This window comes from Ictalurus punctatus, chromosome 16 (genome assembly GCF_001660625.3).
Source record: "Ictalurus punctatus breed USDA103 chromosome 16, Coco_2.0, whole genome shotgun sequence".
Taxonomy (NCBI): Eukaryota; Metazoa; Chordata; class Actinopteri; order Siluriformes; family Ictaluridae; genus Ictalurus; species Ictalurus punctatus.
This window is the reverse complement of record NC_030431.2, coordinates 20,401,143-20,413,779: the sequence shown is the minus strand read 5'-3', so window position 1 is coordinate 20,413,779 and position 12,637 is coordinate 20,401,143. Positions and strand designations below refer to the sequence as shown.

Here is a 12,637-nt window from a genome sequence, read left to right as displayed (position 1 = left end):
ATGCTGACAGTGTTGGCATTGCTATGCCTGTTTTCCACCAATGTTTTCCAATGTTTCCAGGGCATACAGTAGGTTCATAAAAAAAAATAAGAAAAAAAAATAAAAACAAGTTTTTAAGAGGAAGTTTTTTTTTTATATTTAATTACCAACCCAAGCCCCTAAAAGTCCAACTTCTGGGTACTGGGTTACACTTGAGTATCCCCTATTTCTGCAGCATTTCTGTATCAGAACTAATGCACTACATTACCGAAGGTAGAGAAGGGTGCTTAATTAATTCATGGGTTTGACCCATTTCTAGAATGGGATTCATTTTAAATGATAGCTGTCTCTGCATATTAGAGAATTTACCGTGAGTGTTACGAGGTGCTTTAATCTACAGCATTTCCGATTTGCCTTGGTGTGTGGCCTCGCGCTCCCTTTCATTAGTAGACATGGCTGAATTTGCATGCAACCCATTTCATATCCTCTGCCATGGCATTCAAGTTTCCATCGAAATAAAGAGCGACTGAGCGTGACTGAGGATTATCAAAAATCAGCGCAAGGGAAATGAAGATTTATTATTTTAAATCACTGTGGAATAACATAAGCAGTAAAACAAAAAACCTGGGTTATGATCTGTGACTTAAAAGGTCAGGGTGTAATCCTAACTGATAAAACGATGCTGCCACAATTGTAGCTTTGAGCAAGGACATGACCACAGCCTGCTGAAAGATGCATCCCTACAGATCTCTACAGGCCTGTGTTCCTTGCTTTGGTCAAATGTGTGAAAGAAATGGCCTGAGTAACATTGACATTTTTCTGTGCTCTATGCCTGCAGCACTTGGATGTCAGAACATTGTACCTGTTCCAGTTAAACAGTTTAGGTAAAGCATAAAGCATAACTGAGTCACATGTCTCTCTAATATTTGTTTGATACCCCAGGGAGTGAGGTATATCCAGCCTAGGTAGCATGTAGTATCTGCTTAGCACACTCGCTTTTGGATGTTTTGCTAATTCAAACAGAGTGGAACAAGAAGCCCAAGAGCAAAATCCCATCTATCCCATCCCTGAGATCCATGTGGTGCCTCATGGGAGGTCCGTGAGGAATGAGAGAGAGTTTAGAACAGCGCCAGGGGATAGGAGTTATCAAGCCCCCCCTTACAGGCTAGAGCAAGAAAATAAATGGTCAGTGTGGCCAAGCCCACATTCCCCAGCTATAGCAGTTAAGCCACCAGAGCTACAGGGGTAGGACAGAAAATTCTGATTTGTGTTGTATTGTTCTGACGCTTTCTAATCCTGTTGACTTTTCCTCAGACTGTAGCTTTGTGGGACCTTTATTTGTCAGAAAATTACAACACAGTATGGTAGCACATGGACAAGGTTCCTTACGCCTCAGCGTGTCCGATTAGAGCAACTGTAAGCTGGTGGTCACCATTATTCTGTGTAGCGTCATCACAGTCCTACAAATGGTACAAAGTTGCAAAATGGCTTCCTCGCCTGATCGTGATCCAAGCATGCCTATTTATTTTTGAATGATTTACTGTTACTGACTTGTGTCCCATTCAGGGTGTAGTCCCACCTTGCACTCAGGATAGGCTCCTGATTGACCATGGCCGTGGCCAGGATAGAATGCTTACTAAATATGAATTGAGCATCTATTTATATTATATTATATTTATTTATCGTTTAAAATCCACCCCCAAGCGTTCCGTTGATGTTAAATATAACTAGTTCACAATCTCTACAGGTGCTGAGATTTCATTTGAGGAAGCGAAAACTCATCTGCAGTGATTAACTTGATCAACCAGGTTTTCATTTATAGATGCAGCTTCTGGCTAGTGGTGCCCCATTTGTATGGCCACTTAGCTGCTATGTATTTTGGCTGCATGTTTCGCGAATACAGACACAGCTGTTTCTCATCTAGACAGGAGTTCCAGCTGTGGAGCAAATCCCCTGCACAGCTTCCCAGCCCGGCCTGCACATCTCTGCCTCATAAAAAAGTCAGAGATCCTCCATGTGGGTGTGGAGCGGCCTCTATCTCATTTCACCCCTGAGCCTCTACTAAGCTCCATTGCCAGTTTATGTCTCCAAAGTGAAGTGTCAATTTTGCCGCTGCTTTGCATCTCAATTCTGTTTTGTTTTTCTTTCTTTATTGAAAAGGCACTCAGTGATTGTCCTTGAAGCTATGTGTTGGACTCATAGCGCATTAGTGTGGACTGGCTGATCTCAGAGGATGTCTATGGTGGATTGTTTGGCTTGTATAAAAGTGTTTCAAGACAATATAGATTATTCAAGTTACAAACACATGATGTGGTTTGGCAGCAGGTTGGAAATGGCCATACAATATGTGCTGGGGGAAAAAAAAAACTGGCATCAGATAATCCTGTGACAGATGCACCTTTTTAAACTGCATAATGTGGATTAAGCATTCCAGGCCATCAAATACCAGCAGATATGATTTAATGCATCCAGGCTTTGTTTTATCATACTGAGGGCCAAGCGATTAAGTGCCCTATTACTGCCTGTTCAGGATAAGATAAGCCAAGTGGAAAAAAATGCATTTATTTGCACTTTCAAACATACCGGCTGCCAAAAGCAGCCTGGCAAACAAGAGAAACGAGAGACTATCTCTTAATGAGAACCCTCAAAGAGAACAGGCCAGAGGGCAAAGCAATGACTCCAGCACTGAGTGTGTTTGGGAGAGAAGCTATTCACTAGTTTGTTTTACTCAGCTATCTTCTTTGAGAGCTCGGATTTGAGGCCGTACATAATCAATCAACACATTTAAATGGGCTTCAGAGAGCCTCTATTATCCGCTGGGTGATTTTGTATGAGAATTCTCATCTGTGTTGCATATCTGAAATGTTATATGTGTAATATAGAACAATTTTGGTCATGTGTTAGATTACAGCTGCTGTTGCATATAAGTGGAGTTTTTCAATAGATGTGTGAATTTCAAAAAGTGTATTCAGTGGTGAAGATTCAGCTGTAGACTTTATAAGGTGTTCAGTCTCAACTATTGAGGCTGTGCCTTTTTTTTCTTCTTCTTCTTCTTTTAAAGATAAATCCCTGACATTATAAAGTTTTGAGCTGTAATTTAAACCTTGGGGACTTGGAGATCTAATGACATGGCAGATAGATACAGATAGAGGCCTGGGGAACATGGACACGGAATAATGGTTGTTTTTTATTCCCCAAACACTGTAGAACCAGCTCGATGCAGTCACTGTGAACACAAACACACCCCAACACAACACCATGAAGAGTGTTTAAAAACAACAAAAAAAAAGAACAATCTTGGTAGTTTCTTTATGGATACAGTCCTTAAAAGATCTCTTCAAACGTTCAGTTGCACTTTCAATATACAAAAGTACACTGAGATAAAGTCTGTAATTAGCATAGCTCCATAGTCAATATATGGATATGCCTGTGGAGGCGGATGCAAGAGCAGGCATTTTATTGTGGAAAGCACGAACAAAACAAACAAAAGGGTGAACACAAGAACCATCAACATGAACTATGTATATGAGGCAAGAACCATACAGACTATAAGCGATAACATGGCAGACACAACAACAAAAGCTTGACAATGCGATGCTGAAAAACTGGGACTTAAATAGTGGTGCTAACAAGTTATAACAAGACACAGGCGAGTGATTAGTGAGGCATATGGCTTGGTCATGTGATGTGCTGAGGCTGATGGGTAGTGAAATTCTGCGCCATTCAGTGCAACCATGACAACAATTAACTTCATATGGGCACACTGTAAAGTTTTGTTTCAACATAATAGACATAAAAATATGTTTTCTCAATCAGTATATTGTATGATAGCTGAAACATGATGCAAGTATGAGCTTAGTTTATTGTTTTAGGACAATGGACAATTGCAATCAAAACACAGGCAGACATAAAGGGTTTACATGGTGCTATTAATTATCCAAAAAAAAATAAAATAAAGACAGACCAGAGTCAGTAACAGGAAGAACTAGAGAAAAATAAAACTAGTAACAGGAGAAGACGTGTCACAGTTAAAGGGATGAATGCATGATAAGATGTTGCAAACAAACAGGGAAATGCAGAGGGTACAAATAAACAAACTAATTAAGGGGAAACAAGGAACAGGTGTATACAATCAGGAAAAAATGAAGATTTTTTTTTTTTAAAGTTCCAGGCGGAGACGGGACCAAAACATAAATCGAAACAAAAGCAGACACAAATCAGTGAAAAGAAACCATTGTGGGCTTTTTCTGCAAAACACTGGTTTCAAAATTATTGTCAGCACCACAATTTCGTATTTCCTAGAACCTTCCCTAGAGATAAGTAGTTGAGATGAGATAGAGATGAGTTTTTTGTCTAACAAAGTTTTAGACGCTTGCAGAGGGATTTTGTTCTACTCCTCAATGCAGAACAGTTTTTATGTTTTTGCATGAATGGATGTTTACGATTATTATCCTAGCTGAAAGCTTTATATATGGCCATGTCTTAAGCTTCTGACTGAAGGAGCCAAGTATTGAGCTCAAGTTCATGATGCCATCAATCGTTTCATGGACCACAATTCATTGTAAATATTCTTTAAGGTTGTCAACAATATTTTATTATCAATATTATGAAGTTCTGTATGAATGGGTGTGTGAGTGTGTATGTGATTGTGCCCTGCGATGGATTGGCACCCTGTCCAGGGTGTACCCCGCCTTGTGCCCGATGCCCCCTTCGATATGCTCCAGGTTTCCCCGTGACCCTGAAAAGGATAAATGGTATAAAAGATGGATGGATGGATGGATGGATGCATGGATGGATGGATGGATGGATGGATTATGTAGTTCTTATGAAGCTGTTCTTTTTAGATGGAATATAAGTACAGTATTTTCTCAAATTATTTAAATGGATAGCTTGAACTTTTATCTATAGTTTATTTTATATTACCAGATTTTTGACAATAATTTTAAATGGTACCAATAATTTTTTATCTATGGTGCTGGGCATGATTTATTTTAAACGCAGAATGTAAATGTTGAATTAGTCTCAAAGTGCATGTGGCTTTTTTTTGTTACACGGACAAATGTCCAGCGCTTATGTTGTTCACGATTTCTTCTCAAAGCTGAGGAGAAATGTGATTCTTATACTTTAGGGGAAACAGCCATGGCTTCTTTTTTGGAGGTAAACAGAGGGCAATAATGAATATTCTATTGAGTTCTCTGAAATAAATGTGGTATTCAAATGGATTATGAGATATTGAGAAATATGAGAACTTTTATTCGGTATTCACAGTTGTCACACAAGGGAAGTGTATTTTTACCTTCATACAGCCTAACGCAGAATACTAAAGCTGTAAATGGTCTGGTGTTTTGTCTGACTCGATATATTTGACCTGCTGACACAGATGCATGACATATTACTTATAATGTTCTGCTCTCTCACCCAGGAGGCAGGATCCAGTATGCGAGGATCGGCAGCAATGTAACAATGCAGTGTGGGTCTCTGGACAATGATGCCTCAGTCACGTGGAAGGTGAATGGGACAGATGTTAAGGCCAAGCGGAGGGAGGAAGGGCCACGACTTATTCTCATGGAGGTGGACATGAGTAGCAATGGCCTATACAGCTGTTTCCAGAATCCTGATGGCCAACGTCGTGATCAGATCACATTTCGCATTGGACGTGAGTCTAATCGTTCTTCCTCGGTTCTCTTTCCTTCCTATACTTCTTCATATTTTTATCATTTTTTCTGTACTTCCTGGTCCTTCTCTCATTGTTCACTCACTCCTTACTGATAGTTTGACCCCATGCAATGTTTACTGAAACTCTTTATCCCCTAAACAAACCTGTTGTTGCTTAAGGCTTCTACCAGCTTATGCTGTCAAAGATGTGATTTGTTTCAAATCCCATCATTTAAGAAAAGTCCTGTATTAATAATTCTAAACATCATCATCCCTTCCTTTGTCCTTTGTCCCCCTCCCAGCCTTCCCTACTTGATCCATGGGCTGTGTTTTGGTCTTCTCTAAGTGGTTATAGGGTGTGGTGTCATCTTGGACATTAATCCCCGTCCAGATGTTGCTGTTAAAAAATGCCGCTGTGCTGAATGGGGTCATTGGCAGGCCATTGGATCAGGCAGGAGCCCTTTTCACCCATCCTAAAAGACGAGCAACAGCCATCTCCATTTCAAACTGCAAACACATAAGTGATCATTCTTGGAATGTGTACACAGTCTAATGGACTGCTATCTCGTTTAGCCTAAAAGACCATGTAACCCCAGGTCAGTTAAGCCTTGAGACTTGCAAACATCAACACTGCTGGTTCTGGGAGCGAGTTTTGTTCAAGGGATTTTTTTTTTTTTTCACTCATGAACAACTGAGAACAAATTAGCATGGATGGCCACATGGTGCAAAGCACTTTAATCAATAATGGTGACTAGATGCTACCCATAATGCTTGCTGACAGCAATTAAATTTACTAATTAAATTAAAGAAATTGGAAAACCAAAATGAGTCAAGCCTGCTTATGAGGAATATGCTTTCTCAGCTGTGTGTGTCTTCACAGGCCTTTGAAAATGCCAGAATGTAATATCACTGAAAACATGAGATTAATAGCCTCAACACTGGCCATGGCACACTGTATAAAATAATCACTTTCTTGCTCTTTATCTATTTTTATTGGTACATACTAGCTCAGATTCATGCACCAAACATTTTTTCACTAATCTTCCTTGTTAGTTGACTTCACAGCTTTGGCTTCTACATTTAACACTCACTGTCAAATCTCAACAAAAGACAAGCACTTTTTCAATGTTTTGCGCTTTTATAAAGGTCTGGTACAGACATTCATACTAGAGTGCGAGAGGTAAAATGATTAAATACCATTGCCTTGGTATCATTCATATAAAGAGGGATAAGCTCTTCCGTATGTGTGTGTGTGTGTGTGTGTGTGTGTGTGTGTAATATACTAGGCCTGTCACTGAAAATCATCCCAGGGAGTTGAGGGAACAAACAAGCTTGATCTGGCCTGCAGAATTCCCATGTTTCCCAAGTTTTCCCTTCCATCTCTTCAACACATGCTCCACTTTAGAGGCTTGAAATACATAACCCAGATTTTTTGCTCCTGTAATTACCATCCAAGATTAAATCAATCATGGACAGTGATGGTTTTCATTATTGCTGATGTTACTTTTTTAGAGACTACAGCATGTTTGGTTTTAGTGCATTGGACGTTGAGAGAAAGCTCTAGAACTGGGGTATTCAACTAAAAAGGTCCATCTACATAGAATCTCTTTGTGTACAAATGACCAGATAAACAAATAACATGACTGAATAGTGACAATGATTACGTTTTAAAGCTTAACCTTTAGTGATTAGTTCATGGCTATAAATAAGGCTCGTTAATTTAAAGTATTCTTTTTTGTTTTGGACCGGCGCATCATGTTACCACTTTTGCCTAGTGTTACTTTTGATAGATGAGTTGTTTTTTTGTTTTTTTTACTTTAATTTATTTATTCATTTCCATATGGTTCATTTACATGTGATTCATTTACGTATGATTCATTTACATGTGATTCATTTTCATGTGATTCATATTCAAGTGATTGATCAGTTTTTTGAACTTGAAGTGGAAAAGACATGCTTAGACCTCCAGTTGATGACCCCAAGGAACTATATATATATATATATATATATATATATATATATATATATATATATATATATATATATATATATATATATATATATATATATTTTTTTTTCCTCCTTTCTTTTGCTTCATTTGCGTTTTTGTGCCAGCGACAGTTCTCTTAGAAACATTCAGTGACAAGCATTCCTGCAAGTTACACAGCACAAATATTTGTAAAACCAAAATATGCAGCATCCTGCAATTGAGCATCTAGTTCTTCTCAAATTTTACCATTCAGCTTAGCTTTAAAGCGCTGATTGAAAAAGAAATCAGATTTCCAGGCTGAATTGCTATTTAGTCACTAAGCTGTGCTGCTGAACCAACCTTAAAATGACACACAGTGGCCTGGACTTTGGGGAAAACCATTCCAGAAAGACCATAAAAAAGGGGAAAATATGCAAGTTTACTGCTGTAAATTTCCCGTCTTGAGATGCAAAGACAAACAGCTTCCTGTTTGCTTTTGCATCTCGGGCTCATCTTCACTGTACCATGAGGAAAGAAAAAGCCATTAAGAAGGCATGTACCCTGGAGAAAAAAGCTGTTATCCACGCTGATGAGGTAGCTGTTGTGACTCGGCGCTGTGGCTAGGGCCTGAGGAAGCTGCTTATGTTGTTGTCAGTGACAGTGTGTGTTGGTGTTTGGTTCGTTTGCAGAGTTTGTCAAGAAGGGATACACACTGAGGTCACCAGTGCTTTGCTTGTAAATGTCGCAAACAATGAAAATGTTATTACTGTTGCTGCTTTATGAGGGAAAATAATAATGTAGAGTACTTTTTTTAACTAGGTTGTTTCTTCTCAAAGACCAAATATAAAATTGATGCAATGATATAATTAACCTTTATAATTATTGTGATCCATCTGTGGTCTGCACTTATGAGCCAGATGTCTTCTGTAATCATTTCACTAATGAGCCACCCATGTCAAATTTAGAGATCTCTTTAGCCTAATATTTTGGAAAACCATTTCTTTCTACTTCTAAGCAAAACGGCATGTTTTTACACTGTCAATTATACCCCCAAAGGTTAATCTCAAAGAGCATGAATGATCTTCTGACCTACTCTCCAACTTATTGGCTATGACAGCAAAACCAAAAGTAGTGTTCCTTTATACTAATCTCTGAAATACAGACAAAACATCAAATATTTATACAAATTGCCCTGTGGGTAAGTTTAAAAAACAAACAAACAAACAAACAAAACCCATAATGGAACATTTTTATTCCAGATATGGTTTGTGTAGTATTTCTTAAAGAGATACGTTCTTGTGTGTATTTAATTAAGGCCAGGCTCGCCACACGGACAGCTTTGTTGAACGTGATTGATATTTTGTTTACTGTTCAGAACCACTGGGATTCTGGAGAATGGGTCAGCCAATGTAGCAGACACTAATTATATCATTTCTGGATGGAAAAAAAATGCACTAGGAAAAGATAAAAGCAAACGAAAGTCATCCTGTGAGACACGGCCAGATTTTGTTCTTATTAGTCCTTCTCTAGTTTGTTTTTATGGCTTTCATTGTGAGTGTTTGCTTTGCCCTCGGGCACTGGATAATTATTTAAAACAGCCAAATGAAATGGTGCCGCTAGTACTTAAATCGGTGTATCTGTTAAGACAAAATAGCATACAGCTCTTCTATCTTGCCTGTTTCTTGCAAGAGTACCCTTTATAATGATGGTGTAAAATCCTATGCAGTGCTGTGTCAGCACACAGATGATTTAATCGCTCAGTGTAGGCAAATAAAATGTAGTGCGTTTGATGGATTTGGCAACTTTTCCAATGAAGGCTGTAAATTTCACCCTGAATGTGAAGCAATGGTAACTCCTTTCCCTCTGCTGGTCATATTTTTGGAGTTTTTCACTTACTGGGATTGAGGAAACATAGGAGGAGGAAGAGAAATATAGAGATATGACATTTGGTGCCATTTTTCAGCTGTACATTTATGGGGTTCTGCTGCTTTGTCTAATCCTTAGGGAAAAAGGAGAGGCTGATCTTTGGCTTTAATTTACAAGCCAGTTCCTCCTGGATTTCCTCTCTAATCCAGCATTTTCCCTGTCCCATCTGTCCTGCGCAAAAGTTCTCATGAAAAGCGAGAGACAGAGAGAAAGGGGTGAAACAGGGTTGAAGAGGGGGAGCTTTATTTCTGTAAAAGCAGCAAGGAGGTGCATCTAGTAAATTCAAATGAACTGTTAAGGTCCTAATCAAAATGAATATTGTTACTGTCAAACTCGTCCCCCGTTTCTAAGATAGATGTCAGACTGAAAGAGATCAATAAGTAATTTACATTTTTGTGGTTCATTTCTCTGGGAGTAACCTTTTTACACAGTGGCATAATAGTATTGTTATTGTTGAATATATGATGATGATGATGATGATGATGATGATGATGATGATGATGGTGCAGGTGGCAGGAATCCAATGACACACCAGATACAACTGACGCAGCATCTCTTTCACGATGTCATATTAGAGTTTTGATCATTGTAAATGGATGGAAATGTGCTATAGCAGTTCATTTAGATTAGAAATGACATTTTAGCAAACTCTGCATGAGGAGTATTCTTCATTGCTTGCAAAGTTCAGGATAAGCAACTAACATGACTGAATGGTGACAACCTTTACGCTTTAATGCTATTGCTATAACTTTTAACGATTAGTTTATGGCCATAAATAAGATAGTTTGAAGCGGTTCTGTTTTATTTCATAATGGCATTTCAGTTCACTAGGGTCATGGACATCTATTTTGAATGTAATACATTTCTGTGTTTGTTCATTTTGAAATGTTTTGTTTTTGTCACAACTTTTACTTTCGTTTTAAACAAGCCATGTCATCATTTGGCTAATCAGACTACAGAGATTAAATAATGTGCTCCTTTCCTGATATATTATTCTTAGTCTCTGGTCCAGTGAGCTACCTTCAGCTAAATAATGTACATAAATGCACGTGATTGTCCATAACAGATTATCAGAGCTGGTTCATGTATAGAAAACTACACTTGCTGAAATACAGACAGTTGTTTTTTTTTGTTTTTTGTTTTTTTTCTCATACTGTGCATTGATTTGTTCTTGTACTGCAGGGTGTAATGGGAAAATGATACCTCGACTCAGTCACACTTAAAGAAGGAAAAAAAACACATCAGCAAGCAGCTCCTGTCTTAAAAAAATGTCGAATATGTGCATTAATTCAGACAGTCTGAAAGTTTTTAGCAGTAGAAATTGACTGAGAAACAGTAGATCAACTTTACACATCCTTGAGCCACGCCAGATTAGCAGCTGGGTTCTGATTGGCTGCTTAATCTTGTGTAAAATATAAAGCACAAAAGATTCAGAAGAATCCAACAAGTTGTAATAACAATATAGGAGGAATGAAGCATAAAGTGTTGAATTCTGGCTTTTGTAGATCCCACATGTAAGTACTTTGGGTAGATGAAAAGAAGCAAAGCAGAACAAAATACAACGGCAAGTTCTCCGGGATGAGCCGGGTTTACTACAGAATAACACACGCCTATTGGTCTTGGCTTGATTGGAAGTCTGAGTGGTGGGTGCGTTTTTTTCTTCTTCATCACACTCCAGTATGCGCCTGATAAATGCAAGAGTTCAGATGCTTGATGAAAGCGTGAAGACGGCCTGTTAATCTGGGGAGGTTTAACTTCAAAAGATGTGCAATCCACACAGACACACTTATGCACACACACACACACACACACAAACACGCACAAACACACACATACATTCATCACTGGCCTTAGGGAAGAAACCAAGTTTGCTGCTAGTCTCTTAGCTGAACATGCAGCCATCAACAGTATCAGGAAGTGAACGTCAGGAGGATGTTAATGATGGTGCTACTCTGAATAACCTCTAAGTCTTGTTATGATTAACGTCAAAAGTTGTAGCTGGTTTAAATGCGTCTTAACAGTTTTTTGTCGACTGTTAACTTCCAAAGGTTCCTGGAGAAAGATGTAAAACAAGTCCTCTGTGTAAGGACCCTTACTAAAGGGTAAATCTGCATCTGAACTGAATCTGATCATGTTTTAAGCCCTGTACGAGGTTAAGAGCTGTTCACCTGTGATTTTCAGTGATCACTTGCAGTGTGATCACACTAACAGAATCATTTTTACTTAGCAGTTCCTCAGTCTTCTCAACTGAGCCAGGTAGTAATGCACTATTTTTGTATGTTATTTTCATCTGTTTCCTTCCTGATAGGATCCATTTTGCCTGTGGCTGATTCCCAAAATAAAGTTGGATATACTGTGCACTTCACAGGACACTACCATATTATACTCGATGTAGACATAGAGACTAGTGGCATAGATTGATTTGGATTAACTGTGTGTTTGAGGAGTTTAAAATGAAATAGATTAAAAAAACCTAAAAGGTACGTGAGGACAAGCTAAATATGATGGATTACTGTAGGTAAATAACTAAAACTAAAAATAAAATAGTTTATTATAACAAAGATATTGCCTCGTTATTTCTACAAATGCTACTGCTAAAGTTTTCTCTTTCTGACCAGAATTAATTCAAAGATAATTAACATTATTTAATTCAAATTCTAAACTTTTCTTTACATAAAATATGTTTTTCTTTGGAATAATTCCCACACAAATTGCTATTTATATACTGGACCTAATTGCAGCTATTAGTGTTAATGATTTTTTTTTTTTTTTTAATATTACTTTTACATTTTTAAAAATAAATTTAAAAATGATTTCTCAGTTATGCATCAGAACATATTGGCATTCAAACTAGACATGTGACCATAAGCACCGCTGACCACATCTGCACATGGTGTTAGTGATTACAGCTGTACTTAATGCTGTCCACTTGTGATGGGCTCACCCCAGACGGATGTTAATTCCAGCTCTGAACAGGGTCTCATTTCCTTCCTCATTTCTGTCCTTAAAAGTTCAGCACTGCATCTGAAGTGCTGATTTTTTTCAGCTACCACTGCACCACTGATGTGCTGTTTAAGACTGTGGCTTATTGCCATTGCTTGTCTTTTT

General features: G+C 38.2%; 1 protein-coding gene across 1 annotated transcript in view; it reads left to right on the top strand.

Moving 5' to 3' along the window:
* The window catches only part of cntfr (ciliary neurotrophic factor receptor), a 184,198-nt gene that overhangs the window by 95,730 nt on the left and 75,831 nt on the right, over nt 1–12,637 (top strand). Inside the window, exon 3 of the mRNA XM_017489980.3 lies at nt 5,402–5,635. Within this exon, the coding sequence (XP_017345469.2) occupies nt 5,402–5,635 (234 nt within the window). The remainder of the gene's footprint in view (nt 1–5,401; nt 5,636–12,637) is intronic.